The sequence below is a fragment of the Epinephelus fuscoguttatus genome, linkage group LG20 (assembly GCF_011397635.1).
Source record: "Epinephelus fuscoguttatus linkage group LG20, E.fuscoguttatus.final_Chr_v1".
NCBI classification, from domain to species: Eukaryota; Metazoa; Chordata; class Actinopteri; order Perciformes; family Serranidae; genus Epinephelus; species Epinephelus fuscoguttatus.
Window position 1 is genome coordinate 9,412,550 of NC_064771.1, and position 18,770 is coordinate 9,431,319.

At 40.8% G+C, this 18,770-nt stretch overlaps 1 protein-coding gene across 2 annotated transcripts; it reads right to left on the reverse strand.

Annotated features, from left to right (window-relative positions):
• Positions 1–88: 88 nt before the first annotated feature.
• unc13d (unc-13 homolog D (C. elegans)) lies at positions 89–17,822 on the reverse strand. 2 transcript variants are annotated; one of them, XM_049562705.1, is made up of 34 exons: positions 17,682–17,822; positions 16,660–16,686; positions 13,853–13,903; positions 13,685–13,741; positions 13,495–13,602; positions 13,330–13,389; positions 13,085–13,151; positions 11,693–11,873; positions 11,565–11,609; positions 11,408–11,479; positions 11,258–11,327; positions 11,067–11,171; positions 10,732–10,824; positions 10,539–10,639; positions 9,281–9,398; positions 8,864–8,985; positions 8,694–8,784; positions 8,550–8,606; positions 8,343–8,440; positions 7,823–7,874; positions 7,594–7,724; positions 6,184–6,301; positions 5,937–6,089; positions 5,732–5,827; positions 5,443–5,649; positions 5,243–5,317; positions 5,080–5,159; positions 4,590–4,704; positions 2,871–2,942; positions 2,549–2,632; positions 2,335–2,455; positions 2,109–2,232; positions 1,781–1,971; positions 89–682 (listed from the first exon to the last, which is right to left on the reverse strand). In XM_049562705.1, the coding sequence occupies exons 1-34, from the start codon at positions 17,739–17,741 to the stop codon at positions 570–572; spliced, it is 3,315 nt and encodes a 1,104-aa protein (XP_049418662.1). In that variant the 5' UTR covers positions 17,742–17,822; the 3' UTR covers positions 89–569. The 2 variants fall into 2 exon arrangements, with proteins under 2 accessions (XP_049418662.1, XP_049418663.1); XM_049562706.1 differs by lacking the exons at positions 16,660–16,686; positions 17,682–17,822 and adding an exon at positions 14,287–16,646.
• Positions 17,823–18,770: the final 948 nt, after the last annotated feature.

Sequence of the window (18,770 nt, forward strand, 5' to 3'; positions counted from 1 at the left end):
TCTAATATTCTTCTACATAACAACTGGAAGAGGTAAGCATGTTAACACAATCAAGGCAAAATGTACTCAACTTGTGTAGTCTTTGAAATTACATGTTTTTTTAATTTTTATTTAAACGCTTTTCATGTTAACTTGAACATACAAACAACTTTTTGTTAAAACCGGCCCATTTTCTATGTTTAAAATCAATGTGCGACAGGTTTCTCTGCCAAAAGTTTTACATTTGTAGTAATCTTTGACATTTCACAGTGTGTCAAATGTAGTCGAATATATATATATATTATATATATACACACATAGTTAAGTGATGTCATACTTATCTCTTGCACTGATTAGACAAAGCATCAGGAAGCAGACAGATATGTAAGATGTATGAGGTTTAAAATGCAGGTGTGAAAGTGTTCATGATCACTGTGATGGTCTTTGGTAAACCCATGCTCGGCATACTGTCCACACACAGCTCATCCAACACCAGTGTTTCTTTCTGAGTGGATTTTTCTTTGTTTTTGGTACAGATCATTAAAACAAATTGTATATTTTTGGAGGATGGAATTGTCTGTGTGTGTCTGTTACAGTTGAATCCCCTCCTGGGACTGTTTCTCTCTCTGTCTTCGCTTCTTCACATAGGCCTGAGCCTCTCGCTCTCCTCTCCTGGACTCCAGTAACTTCAGAATGCTGTCCTCTGGAAAATGTACAGAGAGACAAGTTTAGGATTTGCAGGATAGTGAGATTGGCAATTAGATTTGAATTTGCTAATTCTAAAATATGGATAAGTGCGGCTTTAAGGTGGGTACTTGTTATGTCCTTGTCTTAAAGACCGCTTTATGCATTGAAGTCCATGTTTAATGAGATCAGTCATCAATCATATTACTTCACCACACAACTATTACCTTAAATGTGGGGTCAGATAGGGTTTAAAGGAATACTTCACCCCCACCCAGTCTGAGTTTGCCGTTGACTGCTCCAGTGGAGGCATGTTGCTGAGGTCTCTCCAAAGATTTAAGCAATGTGCTCATCTGCAGCTGTGACTGGGAAGAGCCTCTTCCTGTAGCTGTTGTGTTTTGTGTGTGTACTTACGCATTTTGATTCATAGCAAACCATTTTCATTTAACTTCTTGGATAGGTCTTACAACAGAGGACACAGAGTTAAGGGCATTCCTTACCTCCTTCCAGGCCTTTGATTTACCTGTCCCTGTCACACCACTACTAACAGAAGAAAGTAAAACGCTTTTCTCAACCCCACTTCCCCTAACATAACTTAAGTGTCAGCGTAGTAAAAGTTTTTCTTTTTCTCTCTCCCTTTCTTTTTTTTGCTCCATGTTCATAAGTCGAAAGGGTGCACCTATCCATAGTTATGATCACCTCCATATATGGTGGTCACTGGCTATTCATTGGCGGCGATGTATGCTGATTGCTGACTAGTGGAGCAAGCTTTCAATTTGCAATTGATTGGCATTCATGAACATGCATACGTGTCTACGATCAAATTTTTAGTTTACCGCGTTTTTACCGCGAGTTTACCGCGGCGTTCATGAATCCGGTGTAGGTTTTTAGCAGCTGAGGTTTTTTATGTGCAAATCTACTCACAGATTCACAAACATTTCATGAATGAGACGCAGTAATTTTACCCTGTTAAACACTGAAGCTTCTAGTCTACCACTGCCTTGATCAGTTAGTTTGTTTGTGTTACTGTGTGACTTTGGTGTTTTAAAGGGCTAATTAATATAAAAGAGAAATTAAACCTGCTTCATTGGTCTTAATACCCACTGACGGATCGTACCATTAGGTTTAGGATGCATCAGAGGCAGTCGCATCTGAGCGGGGGTGGCGTCCTCTTTACCAACTCCTGGTATGTCCTTGAGGGCCAGGAAGGCCTCGCCTTCAAAGTCATCTGTCCTCAAGGTGTCGTGGTCCAGAACCGTCACCACCAGGCAAGCCCCTGGAGCCTGGCACTGATCCAGGGTTACCAGACTGTGACATGAGACAGAGATCAGAGGATGGAGATCAAGGGGGTCAAAAACAAACGGAAAGAGGATGGCTGTTCACTCTGGAGAATAACAACTGAAATGTGACATAGAATATTAACAAATACAAGATTAACAACTTACAATTCAAAGACCTCATCAAAAAGGGGGTTGAGATCACAGCTTTTGATCTGAGTGCAGCGAGGCTCTACCTCCCGAAAAACATGGTTAGGCTCCAGACACAGCTGCACAAAGGGATCGCTTAAACCTGGCAAAAGCATCAAAGCATTAGGCCATCAGGAAAGGCTGCATAGCAATGTGCATTTCCTGTATATACCTATACAGCTGCAATTGTTCTGCATCTTCCTACCGTTAGAGTCCATTGGTAAGAGGTTTACTGCATTCAACACCTCAACTCTGAGTCTTTCGTCTGATCTCCTGTAGGACGTGAGGAGAGTGACTGCGCCATATTTCTCTCCAGTGTAATCCCTCTGTTGTGCACATAGGAGAAACAGAGAATGTTTGAACAACTAGCATGACCCTGTTGGAGCCTGAGAAGTGTTTATTGGAGACGCCTTCCTCACCTGCTCCCTTATTTTCTTTTCAAGGAACTTCTCCACAAGCTGCCAGCTGCTCAGAGAGTTGTGAGTCAGGTGGGATTTGAGAGCCTGGACACAGGAGAGAAAGATGAAATGTGAATGAAGCATATCATTAATGCAAGGGAAGTTGATTTGTATAGCATGGTTCATCCATAGTGACAATTCAAATGGCTTTACATAAAACTACATAAAAGAACAGAGTATATATAAAGATTAAGAAGTATAAAATGCATATAACAAAAAAAATGTATTTAAAAAAAAGGACACACACTTATGATCCAACGAAATGTTTACTTTAGTTACTCACTTTGTACTCATCAGAGTGGAGTGTACCCAGAGGGAGCCCATTGCCCCCAGCGTGGAAGCACTCCTCCAGACACTGAAATTCACACAACACAAAATAAAATGTAGCATGAAGCTAAGGCCCCCCAGTAAACCCCAACATGTTGTTTATGCATACATTCAACTAGTGAGGTAAAAAATATGAATTAGCAAGCTTTAGAGGTGCTGATAGGTGGATTTATTTGACCCTTGGTAAGGGGCCAGGCTAGCTCTTTCCCTCTGCTTGTAGTGTTCATACTAAGGTAGGCTAAGTGAAAAGTGTTAAAGGCAATCTGGGCTTGGACATCATTTTCCAACGTTCATTAATTTTCCTCATACACATACATTGGGGTGCAACTATAAACCAGTTTATAATAATAAGCGGCAGTAGCTCAGTCCATAGGGACTTGGGTTGGGAACCAGAGGGTTCTTTATAATTTATATAATTGGAAGAGTGTTTAGGGACCTCAGTATGCAGAAATAATTTTGAAAGAAGGCAATGTTCCTTTTTCCCTTGCCAACATTTAGCACAACTTTGGAGAATTATTTGCCCCCTTTCTGACAAGATCGTAATTAGTACCAATGGATGCTTTACATCCTTTAGTTTAATATGATACCTGTGTCTTCACTGTAGCTTTTAAACTGAGCCTGATACAGCAGGTTTTATTTGCAAACATTAGTCTGCCAATTTTCACCTTCAGCTCAGCTTTAATGATAAAATGACATTTATTTATCATGTAAATACATATCACTTGTTTTGTCAGTGATATAAGTCAGTAGGTAAATTATTGTACTTGATCCAATTTAAAGGTCAACCATAGACATTTTCACTGCCTGGTGAAATGAGACGAGATATTGTCTTAGGTTTTAGATATTGTGATATTATGTTGTCTTTTCCTGCTTTTAATGGCTGCATTACAGTAAACTGATGTAATTTTCTGAAATGACCAGACTATTTAAGCTGTTTTATTATTTGCCTTTACCCATAGCATGGAGTAAAAATGTTACGGTGGTTACTTCTTTTTTCATATCTGTTACTTATTCAGTCTCTCTTACAAACTCGGTGCCACCTAATTTTGCACAATGTAGCAGTGCTGCTTTAGATGGAGATGGACAGTATTTTATGGCAGTGTGTCACTGTATCACGCCAGAAAAGTTGCGAAAATGATCATGTCTACCCGGGTGTCATATTTCCGTCGCTGCCCATCAGAGCCAGACGGAGCTGGAGCCAGGAAATACCTGTGACTACTGCTTTTGTTCAGTGAGAAAGGGGCTTTAGACATTGGACAATATCACTGATGGGCCTTTTTGCCTTTAATTGAGAGGACGATGTGGAATGGGGAGAGAGAGAGAGTGGGGGGGTTGCAAGCCAGAATCGAACCTGCAACCTCTGTACATGGAGGAGGCTCTATCCACTACGCAACCGATGCCCCATCACTGATGATTATATATTTAACATCTCATTGTCTAAATATTTTATGAAAGCACCAATTGTCAACCCTACAATACTGTTGCAATATCATTATCAAGGTATTTATTAAAAAATATTGTGATATTTGATTTTCTACGTATGGCTCAGCCCTGCTTGGCTCTTTAAATGGAATTCTTCTGAGCCGAACCACAACCTAATTTACTACATGACTTTACTACAATACTACTATCTTCTGCCTTGGTAGTTGAGATAGCTGCACAGCTGAGGACTGACCTGCAGTGTATACAGCAGTCTCTGGCAGAACACCATGAGCCCTTCTTGCTGTGGATGCTTAGTAGCCCCCTGGTAGAGTATCTTCACTGAGTTATTCCACAGTGGAGTCAGAAGACTGGACACGAGAGAATAAACAGGTGAGGTGATGCAGAGTGAAACACTGGATTAAATCAACATGGAACCATCAGAGCAAGGCAATAATTATAATATAAATCTGATCCATAGTTAATTTTGTCAAAGTAAAACTTGCGACTGAAACTAACATGTTTTATTGGGGGGTAAAAACGCACATGTTCTAAATACCGAGGGGAACTTATTGCCTGCATCCTCCTGTCCTCCCCAAAATCTATGCCTATGCTTTAAATGCACTGAAAAGAAATGAATGTAGGACCCCTAGACTTCCTGGCAGATTTGGTCCCCGCCAGTGTTGACTCCATGGTTACGGCCCTGCATCAGAGCTCACAATGAAAGAACTGTGACCTGTACATACCTATTGAAGTTCTCTTGAACCAGGTTTTCATTCATATAGTGCAGCTCTTGCTCCAGGTAGCGCATCAAAGGCGATACAGCCTAAAAGAGAAGAGGCTGGCTATATCAGGCATACATTAAAAGGCATCTGTGTTTGTGTTACACTGGCAGTGATGGTCACCTACATCCTCTGTAGACTTGGAGGGAATCCTACGCCTGGTTGACATGCTTCGGACGTGAGTCTCAATGTCTGTGTTTAACTGGAAAGGCAGACAGAAGGCAGATGGAGAGGTCATGTTGAAGGCTTCTCTTTAATCTACATCATCATTTTGTTTTAGTTCCAAGGATTTAGTGCTGATCAAATGTTGCACGTTAAATGTCACACCTTTTTCCCAAGAGTGTCTAAAGCGGAGCGAATCTCTCGGCCGAGGACACTCTGGGCTTGCTGTAGCTGCGAGGGAAGAGTGTTTTGGAACTGGCTCTCCCCTATCACATTTTGGGTCCGTTCTCGAAGCCCCGCCCAGTTCAGCTGCGTAGGTAGTTTGGTCAGCACTGACCGTAAGTGCTCCAAGTCATTCACCACCACACACAACTAGAGACAGAGAGAGGAGAAATATTTGACATGTGTATTATGTAGCATTAGAAATTTGTCATTTCTCCTTGCCTGTCCTTACCATGTTGATGGCACTGCCGTGGTCGGAGTTCTCAGACAGCACCCTGACTCTCTCCTTCAGGATGTGACAGTAGTTCACCACAATCTTACACACATCCTGAAAACACACAGAAAGCAAAGGTAGACCAGAGACAGCAGTCCCATGCTCAGATAATCTGACCAGTAAAGCGTCTGTTTAGGACCATGTTAACAGCAGAATACTGTACCTCAGTCAGTTTAACCATGAGCATGAAGGCCTCCTCTGGGTCGGGCCAGGACAGCTGCTCCCACAGCTGGCAGATAGGTTGGATACATGCCACTAGGTCCACTGCTGAGGAGCTGTGTTTTATAGGCACGGCACCAGACTGCAGGGGCTGGAGCTAAGAGGAGAGTTGAAAACATATGACAATACTTCCTTTAGATGAAATTACCTATGTTTATCATAGTAATAAAGCACAAAGACATAATTTTTACCTGGTCTACCTGGACCGCCCTCTCCACCCTGTCCTGAGTTGTGCTGAACGCCTGGTTCAGCCAGTAAGGCAGAGCCTCTCTGAAGCCCTCTTGAAAGTTTGTCAACTCAAGTAATCCTCTGAAACAACAGTAAGAACTTTTAACATTTTGATGTTCATTCATTAGGCAGGGTGGGAGTGTTTCTGCTTGTAGCTGTATCTTGAAATGATTCACAATCTGCATTTCTCAGGAGGTATCCTTATGTGGGAAGATTGTGGACTAGGTCAACTAATATAAAAGTAGCTCAAAAAAAGTATAAATTATGATTTGGTATAACAAAAAGCTAAGAACACTGTAATACTTACCCACAATTAGTGGGCAGGCAGGTGAAATTGCAATTTAAAAGTAGTGGAGAAACAGTTGAAATAATGAGATAATAGCAATGGATAAACAGTGGAAATATTAGCTTAAAGTAACGTAAAACAGATGAACTATTAGCAAAAAGTGACGTTAGCTAAAAGTAACATTTATGGATAAATATGCTAGTTAAAATAATAACTGTTTGCTAAAATCAGGTAAAATAATTAGCTAAAAGTACTAGGTAAACAGGTGAATTAGTTAGCATTTGGCCAGGCCTATAAGTTATGAATAAAAGGGTAACATAATTAGCTAAAAGTAACAAATAAACAGGTAACATAATTAGGCCAGTTAAAAGTAATGGATAAACAGGTGGAATAATTAGCATCTAGCTAGGTCTATCGCTAATGAATAAAAGGACAACATAATAAGCTAAATGTAACAGATAAACAGCCCTTAAACAACCCTTAGCTAGCTATAACTAATAAATAAAAGGGTAACATAATTAGCTAAAAGTAATGGATAAACAGGTGAATTTATTTGCGTTAAATAATGTATGAAAGGGTATTATAATAAGCTTAAAGTAATGAATAAACAGGTGAAACATTTAGCGTTAGCTAAAGTAATGGATCAACAGGTGAAATAATTGACTAATTTTTATTAGATAATTAGGTTACATAACTGACATAGCTAAAAGTTAAAAAAAAAAAAAAAAAATACGCAATTGAAATAATTAGCTAAAAGTAGCCTAATGAGTAGACAATTGAAATGCCTTTGCTCCTGCCACTCTGCATTGTTAGCACGGATGCTAACAAAACCAACCAAAACATAAACAGTTCAACTGTTATTCAATAGTATCAATATCAAATACCAATTCAGCTGTAAAAAAAAATCCAATTTTATGTAGTGTTACTTAACATCCACTTTCAAAGCAGTTAAAATGAACATATCCGGGATGTGATGGTGGTGTAACATTAATATAAAGGTGCTGACCTCATCTGATAGGGAGGAGGATGTAACGGAATTGGAAATAACAGCAGTAGAATAAATTAAGGGGTGAATATGATCACTGACCTTTTCTGTAAGAAAGCCTTGTCTTTGTGGATGGCCTGCAGGCTCAGGTAAACAGGGAACAGGCTGTTGGCTAGAGTCTGCTCCATCTGACCCTCAATCAGGGATAAGGTTTCCCTCACTTCCTTTGCAAGCTATAGAGCAGAGAAGAGGTTAGACTGAAGCGTACAACAGAAGTTTGTCAAGAAAACTGAAAATTGAGGGCACACAAACAGTTCAATTTGCCACTTACCAGGGAGTCAAACTTCTTATAGACGACAGTGAACACATCCACTTGCACGGCACTATAATAATGAAGGAAAAAAACAACAACACATTAATAATTTAATGATGAAAAGAATTGAAAATATTTCTCATGTAGTTTGGTTCCTGTGTTGAAAGCCACAGCTGTCTCTATTAAGTTTTTTGGACATTTTTGTGAGTACCATTAAACCCAACATGACTTCGTTTTTTGTGCCAGCCTGAAGCCCTGTTATGCATTAAAACCCAGTTTGGTTTGGTTTGACATATCAGAGCAAGAAAAGCACAGGTGTAACTAATAGCGTTTACAATGGCCATTTTAGTGTCCCGGTGAGCCATTCCAGTCAGCCAGCAAACACAAAACCAGGACTCTGGAACTGACAAACCTAAATGTTATGCAGGCAAGATCAGTGTTTATTTATCACACCTGGTGACACCAAGTCAAAATGTCTGTCTGTTAATGGAGATAAGTCAATGCTTGTACTTCCAGTAATCCAAACATCCCACTTTACCTGACAAATACCCTATTCCAGGCATCCTTGTTGTGTTTTATGTCTTCCTGCACTTCCCCAATCAACCTGGAGAGGGCGTTCACGATCTCTGACAGTTCCTGTGTATCAGCATGGTGCAAAAACAATATGACTTTAGTACTGTGAAATAATGGAGAAACCACATTATCCTCAGTTCCACAATGTGAGGGCTTTCATAATGTTCCTTACCTTTGTCATTGGCTGATGCAAACCCCTCTTGATGGTAAACCACTCCTGTGTACCTGTCTGATATACAAGTCAAATTATAAGTCATTAAAGACATATTATGATATACATACTGTTGGCAGTAATGTCATTTATATGGTTACTGACCTGTATTGCATCGCCAACCTCATCATGTAACTCAAACTGAGCTGGGTTCAGTTTCTGAAACGCCTGAGTCTTACAGATCTGGACCAAGATCCTGAAAAAAAGAACATTCCTATATGGCTTACTCTTTTTAATTACAGCAGCTATGAATATATAAAGACAACCATGTGTACCTGAGCAGTGTGTGTAGTTTCGGAGTAGCACTGGGAGTTGGGGGGAAGATGTCTCTGTATTTGGCCACCAGACACAGCCCGTACTGCAGGAAACCATGCAGAGAGTCCCCAAGTTCCTGTTTCTGTCAACAGAGTGCAACACCTTTCTCAACCCTCGTGTGCTTAGACAATACGTTCTGGTTTCTTTTTAACATTTTGTTAAAGGAAGCAGGAAAATGAGGCATAAAAGAGCTTATACTTATCGAGTTGTTAGGGAAACAGAAACATGTAAACATAACTTTAATTATGTTTTGTACGTAAAATCCTTTTCTACAAGAAACTAATAAGATGTCAAATAAATGTAGTAAAGTTAAAAGTACAATATTTGCCTCTATATTTTTTACTTTCCATCACCGACAATGCAGTGAGCATTTTTACCTGTTGGTATGGCAGCTCCTGCTGATGCCAGTGGTACTCTATACTGGTTAGCTGTTGGAGCAGCACAGACGAGTCCACCTCTAAACTCTGGTACAGCTTGCTGTAGGCCACCCACTTCCTGTCAAGGTCAAAACATCCACACATTTACTAAGAAATACAACTGAAAGACTACATGGCATGCGTCATTCCAGTGTTAACAAAGAGCTAGACTATATGTTACTGCAATCATTATATCAGTACAAATATTTTTGGATATTCATTGGTGAGTGTATATAAAATAAAACTTTGTCAGAATTTGAATGCAATAACTTCACATAAAAACCTTTGAAGAGACAGTTGATACCAAAATCAAAAATACTTCCTCTTCCCTGTAGTGCTATTCATCAGTCTAGATTGTTTTGGTGCGAGTTCCTAATTGTTGGAGATATCGGCCATAGAGATGTCTGCCTTCTCTGCAAGATAGTGGAAGTACCAAAAAATGCCTTTGAAAAACTCAGGTGTAATGTCTCTTTCCAGAAATCATGACTTGGTTACTCAAGATAAACCACACATGTTGTTGTGAGCAGTTTTACATAGGAACTATTTTCTTTCTACTGAGCAAAACACGCCAACCGTATCCCTGCACATAAGGAAGTGTGCATCTACTCATGAAAGGCTTGTGCTCGTGGCAGCGCAAGATGTAAACGTTAATGCCGTCCTCCTCGGCTGAGCTATTAGCTAGCTCAGTGGTGCTAGGTGACAAGCAGTGGATGAACACTTCCGTCTGTGCAGTGATGTGGTTGGCGAATATAGTTCACTAGAGAGAAAATAATTCCTACATGTAAATGCTCACAACAAGGTCTGTGGATTATCTTGAGTAACCAGGTCATGATATGCAAAAACAGACATTGCTTTTGAGCTTTTCAAATGAATATTTGGGGGCTTTGAGCACCACAGGCTGAGTGCCACCTTGTTCCATTATATGAGAGAAGGCAGACATCTCTACAGCCGAAATCTCCAACACACAGCTACTTACCTTTAAAATTTGTGTGGGATATTTAATTCAGACAGTATAACTTTGAAGTAATATGTTTCTATCACCTTATACAATATTACTGAAGGCTGACAAATTATAATAATTAATGGTGAAATGTATTATACAGTAAAAATTTTGTGCATTTATTAACATGGATATGCATCTGTTTTTTGAGTGCATCAATTCCCTTCAGTGTGTGTAAGGCTCCAGATCTGGTCTGTTAGATGTTAACATGGTGCTTACGCCAGGTCCTGAAGAAAAGGTGAGAGGTCATTCTGAGTAGCGTAAAGCTCCAGCAGAGTCTGAGCCTCGCCACACAGTGCCCCTTTCCAGGGAGCAGAACTCTAAGAGAGACCAAACAAGATGGTAGAGTTAAGAGGAAAGAAAGAAAGGTAAGTGATTTACAATAGATGGGATGCGTGTGCTTGTCCTTTACCTGTTGCTTGGAGATGTAAGCCTGAACAAACTGCTGCAGAATCCCACAGTAGTTGATGTAAGCATTACGACCAGCACTCAGTGTCCCGTCTCTCTGTCATTCACAAAACACAAATCCAGTTTCTAAAATTGTTCCAAACTGAACTATATGCATACAGTTAAGCACACTGGTGTCATTAATTTCACTTGAGACCATAAATCCCAGTTCCTCTTCCAGATGCAACACTTGGCACTGTATTGGTGCACATCTTTTAATTTATCCTAATAGATGTTTCCATGCATAAATGTAATACATAATGCACGCAATGTGTTATGGGATGTGAATGCACTTTTTACCGCTTTATGGATGAACTTGAGATTCAGGTGGCACTGGCCGCGGTCAGGATACGTCTCTGTTCTGGGCTCCAGATTGTACCAGTTGTCTTCAGTACAGTGGAGATCCTAAGGAGAGATAACACAAATGAGTATTCAGCTGGGAAGACAGACAAGAGTAACAAAGCAGAGATAAGGACAAGAACATTTAGTACCTGTAGTTTAAGGACCACATTTCCCAAAAAGTCATCTGTGCCCTTCTCCTTTTTGGCCTCCTTGATCATCCTAAACAGGTACAAGTAGAAAAGTTCACCTGCTATGCTTGGTCATCTGTTTGTGTGTGAGTCATAGAGAGAGTGTGATACCTTCGTAAACTATTAAAGTTGGTTTTGATCTCCTCTAGTTTCTGAGTGAGTGAAACCTCTTCGTCCTTATCCCTGCAACAGGAAAAGCACTGGTGAGATGATTGTAATGAAGAAGATTTCAAAGCAGAAATAGTGGAGCTCTGGATGTTTTCCTCACCACATCTCGAGGTGGAAGCTGGCACCGACGATGTCTCCAAACTCTCTAAACCAAAAGGAAAGAAAATATATAAGAAAAAGAAATTTCAACCTTGCTCACCTGGCATAAATACACACATTTAGACTCACAGTACAAAGGTTTGGTTCCAGATAGGGTTCAGAGTCTGCTTCTTTATTTCTGACTGGTAGATTTTGTCATCGGATACAGCATCCTTTACAATAGATTTACAGGGTTTGGCTCTGGACCGGCGTGTTCGGCTCTCTGCTTCGTCCTCCATTATGGTCAGCAGGCAGTATGGGTCACTGAAACCTGTTCAACACACATGAGATCAGCAGTAGACTTAAATCATACAGCGTGGTGACATGTAACAAAGTTTAGAGATACCAAGAGACTATTCCACAAAGACTTGTTACCTCAAAGTTACCTGAAACACAACATAAAATGTAATCTTAAAGGGACAGTTCACCCCTGAATTATATATTTTTTCTCTTACCTGTAGTGCTGTTTATCAATCTAGTATTGTTTTGGTGTGAGTTACTGAGTGTTAAAGATATCGATAGTGGAGATGCCTCCCTTCCCTCCAATTTAATGGAAAATTAGATGGCACTCAGCTTGTGGTGCTCAAAGCTCCAAAAAATACATCTGAAAAACTCAACAGCAATGTGTCTTTACAGAAATCATGACCCAGTTATTCAATATAATCCACAGATTTGTTGTGAGCAGTTTCATGTAGGACCTAACTACACCCAGCAACCAAATCACTGCACAGACGGAGGCATGCATCTACTGCTAGCTCACTTAGCACGACTGAGCTAGGTAAAGTTACAGCTCAGACAAGGAGGATGGCCACCCTGCAGGAGGCGTGCATCTACTCATGGACAAGAGGCTTGAGCTCCTGAGACCGTGAGTAGGCTACTAAACATTAATGGCATCTATCTCAGCTGAGGTGTGACGTTAGCTAGCTCAGTGGTGCTGGATATGCTAGCAGTAGATTCACTTTCTTAGCAAAGAACAATAGTTCCTACATGAACCAATCACAATTTTAGTTTAGCATGTTAGCATGCTAACATTTGCTAATAAGTACTAAACACAAATTTCAGCTGAAGCTGATGGGGATGTTATTAGTTTTGCAGGTAGGCCTGTCTGGTTAAAAACCAACAGGTTGGACAAATATGGATTTTGGTCTACGATGACACTAGAGGCAAAAATCAGTATTATTCAACTGCAATTAATTCAGAGGGGTACATGAATGTCGGTATCAAAATTCAATGGCAATCCATCCATTAGTTGTTGAGACATGTCACTGTATGTAATTCTAGTGGTGACAGGTGAAAAATGAGCGGTCATCAAACTACTAAAGTTAGATTTCCAGGGAACCATGAATGTCTGCACCAGATTTTGTGCCAATCCACTGAGTAGATGTTGAGATAATTCTTGCAAAGTGAAAGCTTTGAGCTGCTGGTGGCCCCAGATGAAAAGTCAAAGGATCACCAACGTCATTAGGATCCATTCATGCTCACCAGTGACGTCTTTTCCGAGGATTCCCTTGGCTTCCTTCACAGTGGCCATGAGGCAGTATACTGGGGGCTATAAAGGTCAGATAGTTATTTAGATAATATAGCCGCCTCAGACATGCAGATGACATCATTTCTGCCACTGGTAAACTAAATGGAAGGCGGTGGAAAGTTAAGAATGCTATAAATACATATAAGGGGTCTCTAAAGGCACATTCATTGGAACAAACATGCTGACTTCCTTTTCTCACCTCTGTGCTCTGCACTTTCTCTGTCAGGCTTTTGTGTTCCGACTCTGTCATAGTGAAAGCCTGGTAGATAGGACAGATGGAACAAGAGGAAACAACAAACTGTTATCAGTCATGCACCAACACAGCAGCAGAGTTATGTGTTACATGTGAAGCCAAAGTGTTTACCTCCATAATGTACTGGTGGAGCTGGCTATCTGTGAAGACCTCAGTTGATGACGGTTTACCCATCTTATGAGCGATGGTGTACAACAGCTCCTTGTACAGAGGCTTCAGCTTTAAAAAGAAACAAACCCAGTGAAAACACAGTTGGAAAAAAAAAACTTTTGTGTCAAGTAAAGCACATAAATACTGATACCTCCTGCTCCTTGTGTCTCCGCGCTTTCTCTTCTGGGTTTAGGTCTTCCTTGAAATCCTAAAGGAGAAGAGCAGGACATTTTGTCCATGATTGTATCGAATGCATGATATAAATTAAATATTCTGGGGTGTAATTTGAGGTATTTGAAGGTCATAGAGTGTCGCCTACCCTCCTGTCTCGTGATTTCCTCGTCAACCCGAGTTTACGTACAGGGGACGACTAACAAGAGAAAGACAGAAAAAAAGATCAAAATCAGCCATTGCAAAACATATCCTTAACAGACCTTATCAGTGATCATAAATATGTTACATTACAGTTGACTATTTTCCAAATCATGCTGCTGTGTTAATGTCTTTTCCCTATTTCGAAACAGCCATTGGTTTCCATTCATTTCCATTCAGAATACAATTTAGTTCATAGACTCTTGAAACTTGATTGAGTTAGATAATCCACCAGATCAGGATGTTACCAGCCCATTAAATGGCCCTTATCTGTGCTTATAAGCCTCATAGGTATGACTCAGAAGGAGCTACTGGTAGGTTCAGAGGGGCTTTATCAGCCTATTCAACGGCTGTTGCCAGTTCATTAGGTTTTGCTCTTACTTTCCTTAGGTTTGGGCCCAAAATGATGTGGTCAGGTTTAGAAGAAGATCATAATTTGGTGTAAATGTTGGACCTCGGGGGCGGCACGGTGGTGTGGTGGTTAGCACTCTCGCCTCACAGCAAGAGGGTTGCCGGTTCGATCCCGGGCGTGGGAGCCCTTCTGTGTGGAGTTTGCATGTTCTCCCCGTGTCAGCGTGGGTTCTCTCCGGGCACTCCGGCTTCCTCCCACAGTCCAAAGACATGCAGATTGGGGACTATTAATTGATAACTCTAAATTGTCTGTAGGTGTGAATGTGAGCGTGAATGGTTGTTTGTCTCTATGTGTCAGCCCTGTGATAGTCTGGCGACCTGTCCAGGGTGTACCCCGCCTCTCGTCCGATGTCAGCTGGGATAGGCTCCAGCCCCCCTGCGACCCTCAAGAAGCGGTTAGATGAATGAATGACCTCGGACTCCTGGGTGAAAGTCCAGGCCCTTTCATGGGAAAGCCCTATCTTGAGGCCCGTTTCCACCGCAGGAACTTCGGGGTAATTTTACGGGGCCGGGGCCATTGGTGCGTGTCTCCACCACAGGAACCACCCCCGAAGGACAGAGTTCCGGAACTTTTACGGGGGCTAAACAAGTCCCTGCCTCAGGGTAGGTACTCAGAACGGCCCCGAAAGACTCCTGGCTGGGGCTTGGGGATTACTTGGTGCTGATTGGATATACTCAAGGAGGGATGTGATGTCAACAGAAAGCAACAAAATAGCTGGCATTTTTAAAACTCAGCAGACGAGGGTTAGCTCGTTCATACAGCTTCCGCTGCCATGTAAAAAAAACTCACTAAATGGCCTGTGAAAAATTTTTTTTTTTCATTTTTTTCCAGCAGATATCTTAGTTACAACATGATTGAGCTAGCAAAGCAGTGGTATGTATTCAGTTTTGGGAAATCACGATGTCTAGAAAGCATCAGTGGCTGCCGCTGACAGGGACAGCTAACAGCAGCAGCAAAGCTAACATCAGGACGTCATCTGTTAAAAGCCTCCCGTTGTCGGATACGACATGAAACTACTCCAGATAGCTCAATCATGTTGTAACTAAGACATCCGCTGGAAAAACATTTTTTTTCACGAGCCATTTAGTGAGTTATTACAGACACCGCTAAGGGCTAACAGCTAACGGCATCCCTACGTCGCCACGGTAAATGGTCGTGTAACGATTACGTCACATCCAGAGCCCGTAACTTTACAGGAACCTTCCTCATACTCCGCTCTCTCAGTGGAGACATGGCGGTTGAGAGGGCCGAGCGAGAGGACATTCCTGTAGTAGTTCCTGCCCCCCCAAATAGTACCAGGAATTTCTTCAGTGGAAACGGGCCTTTGCAGAGAGTTTCATTTCATGGCCTGATAATAGTCTTCTTATCCTAATAGTAGGTGTGGCAGGCCCCTACTAACCCATATCTATTATGCTTACTACCACTAATGACAGTCATTTAATGGCCTGATAACAGCCAAATGAGCTGGGTAATCCATTACAGTAAACATTCCAGGTCTACCAGCAATTACGCTAGGACCAGAGGGCAAGATTTTTAATCCCCAGCTCCAAAACCAATGCATCCCACATTTCCCATAGTATAAGTCAGTAGTGTCTTTTACTGCCCGGTAAATGCTCATATCCTTTCAGACTCCAAAAACCCAGTTTAAGAAGCGAAGCATACACACTTCGAGAGTAGTTGGTAGTACAGATAGGATTCTAAGCAGGATTCTAAAAGCACCTAAAAAGTTGTGATGGCAACATAAAAGGAGTATAGTGGTGCCCATTCGACAGGCAGTTGAAAGCTTCAGAATGTTTACTAGAGACAGCCCAATGCAATTAATGACAAATCTCAAATTTATGGCACTTGATGACCAGCCTTTGTCCAATTTTGCCAGCTAATTATGCATTTGGACCTGGTACACTCTCCCCAGACACACTGCAGAGGTATCCCCACTCGCCCTGTATGATGTTGTCACCACACACATTCATAGTCTGACCAATACCAACATGAGCAACATAAGTTTTACCACAGACATAGAGACTTATGACATTAGTCTAGTGTGTATGTTTAGTTAAACAGCTCAGTGGCTGCATGAAGAATTTAACATGTTGTGTTAAAAATTGTGGTGTCAGTTAGATTTGGTTAGAGCTATGGAATATGAAACCATCCGTCACTGCTCACCACATCTTACCATTCTCACCTAAAATACAAAAATGTTAAATTATTAGTCAACTTAGCAGTTTCTGCCATGAGAAGCAGGGAATTATCAGTTATCTATAATATGCATCCCTAAAAATGACATCTTCTATAATAAATACAAAAGAATTCACACTTTGAAATGCAAGGCGTACATGTTTTACCTGTCTCTGTCTTGAAAAGCCATGTTCCTGAAAAACAACAAAGTAAATAAATGTGCCTATGATTAAATACAGGGAATCTAACCATGCTGTCAATGTACATAGTTCAGTGAAATCAAACTGAAACATAAAGGTATTGGTAGTTGACCTCATCTCAGCGTTAGCTCTAATAATAAATACGCAGAGACTGAAATACCTTCACTTGAAAAAAAAAAAAAAAAAGCATCACGAGGCTCAAGAAACAGTTGTGTTTGATTGCTGATAAGGCCTGCCTCAGTAAGAGACTTCCTCTATTGCTGATAATAAAAGAGACTTAGAAGCAAAACCCCCACTTAATATCAAAGCTGGGAAATTCAACTAGTAACCCATCCTGAAAATAAGTATGCAAATAAAACTAAACCAACCGCATCTCACACAGACATGTATAACCATTTTCATTTTGTTTGCATATATAGCAGTAGCTTTGTTGCAAAACTACTGAATGCTCAAAATATGGCTCGATTAACATAACAAACAATAGTAGGGAGTTTCCTTTAAGTGCGTGGACTGCAGACAATTGCAACACACACAGAAACACACTGTATGGCTGTCTTCCATGACAAATATGCTTCATTCTGCATCATCTGATCCAAGCATACATCCAACATGGCTGTGAATCATAGTCACAACATCTTGAAATAGCCATTTGGAGAACATGACTCAGTGTTTGGGGAGTAATTATTTTGACACTGTTGTAACTCGTCTGACAATTTTAGGTCTGGGTTTTTTTTGGTCAGGTTTCACAAGAAAGATAGAAACGTGTTTCATCAGCTTAAATCCTGAAAATCTGTGCAGAGATGATACAAATACAACCTAGAGAAACATAAAACACCTTCAGAGAAAAAGTAGATCCAGTGTTCATGTGTCTGACAGCATCAGTTTCACAGCGCAGTATAAACTGAGTAGTTAGTAACTGGCAGAGAGCCAAAATGAAACAAATTTAGTAGACTTTAGTTCAACGTATACAAGTGCACTGTAGTCCATACCTGTTCAGGTGTTTGCAGTAGGTTGGCTCCTGCGCTGGTGGGTTCACTTTGACTTGACATAATGATGCTAACATTTGACAAGCTGACTCCTGCCTGGTAAGCTGCTGTGCTGTGTGTGTGTGTGTGATATAGGGAAGCTGTGTGCTCGGTGTGTTTCGATGTACTATCACAAAGCTGCCGGAAGTCATCACTTCCTGTAGAAGGTGGTAACGTCAGTAACTGTGACTTATGACTTTTTCCTCCATCTAGTGCCCTGCAGCATGTCTAAATGCAAAAAAACAAACCTCAGTCACTCAAAGTTGAAGCACAAACCCAAACTGTTGATGACTTTATTGGCTCTAGTTTTGCATGCGACGTTGTTGCCTATAGGTCTACTGTTATTATTTTACTGTTAGTTACTATCACCATGGATCCCACAATGAATCTAAATCCATGATACATGTTAATTGCAGCTGAACGAGGCAATGAAACAGCATGTAACATGAGACAGTCCACAGCAGTCGCTCTGCGGTTTGTCTATTGTCAGCTTCACCTGCTTCCCATTAGGAGGTATTCTATTCAAAAGTTTATTTACTCCATTATACTATTGTAATTACTGCATTGAGAGTTCACATCTGACAATACTTCACTGTGTATATTTAGACACATCTACACACATCTACGCACACGCATCTTCTGTAGGCTCTCTATTTCTATTTCTATATAACTATAAACTGTCTACATCTTATCTATGACTGTCGGTGCTTCTAAAATGTTTTGATGGTACATTTTTTGTCACAGAAAAACACAATTTGGGATATAACAAGCACAAGAATGTTAGCTGTTGAAGTTGTCAAGGATCCCTAACTTGATACAAACTGGGTCACTAACTCCAGTTTTATATGAATCTGCGTCAGGGAGGTCCTTCCGAAAGATTGTGAATGCTAGATATTATTAAGACCAGAATTCTATGGATGTCAGCAACAGTCGAGGAGGAAACCATGAAGGGGGTGACCTATGATCAGAGGATTTGGATCAGTTCTATAGTGAGTTGAGTGCTGGAACTTCCCAAAGGACCCTTAACGTCAAGAACTACTCAACTACAAGAAC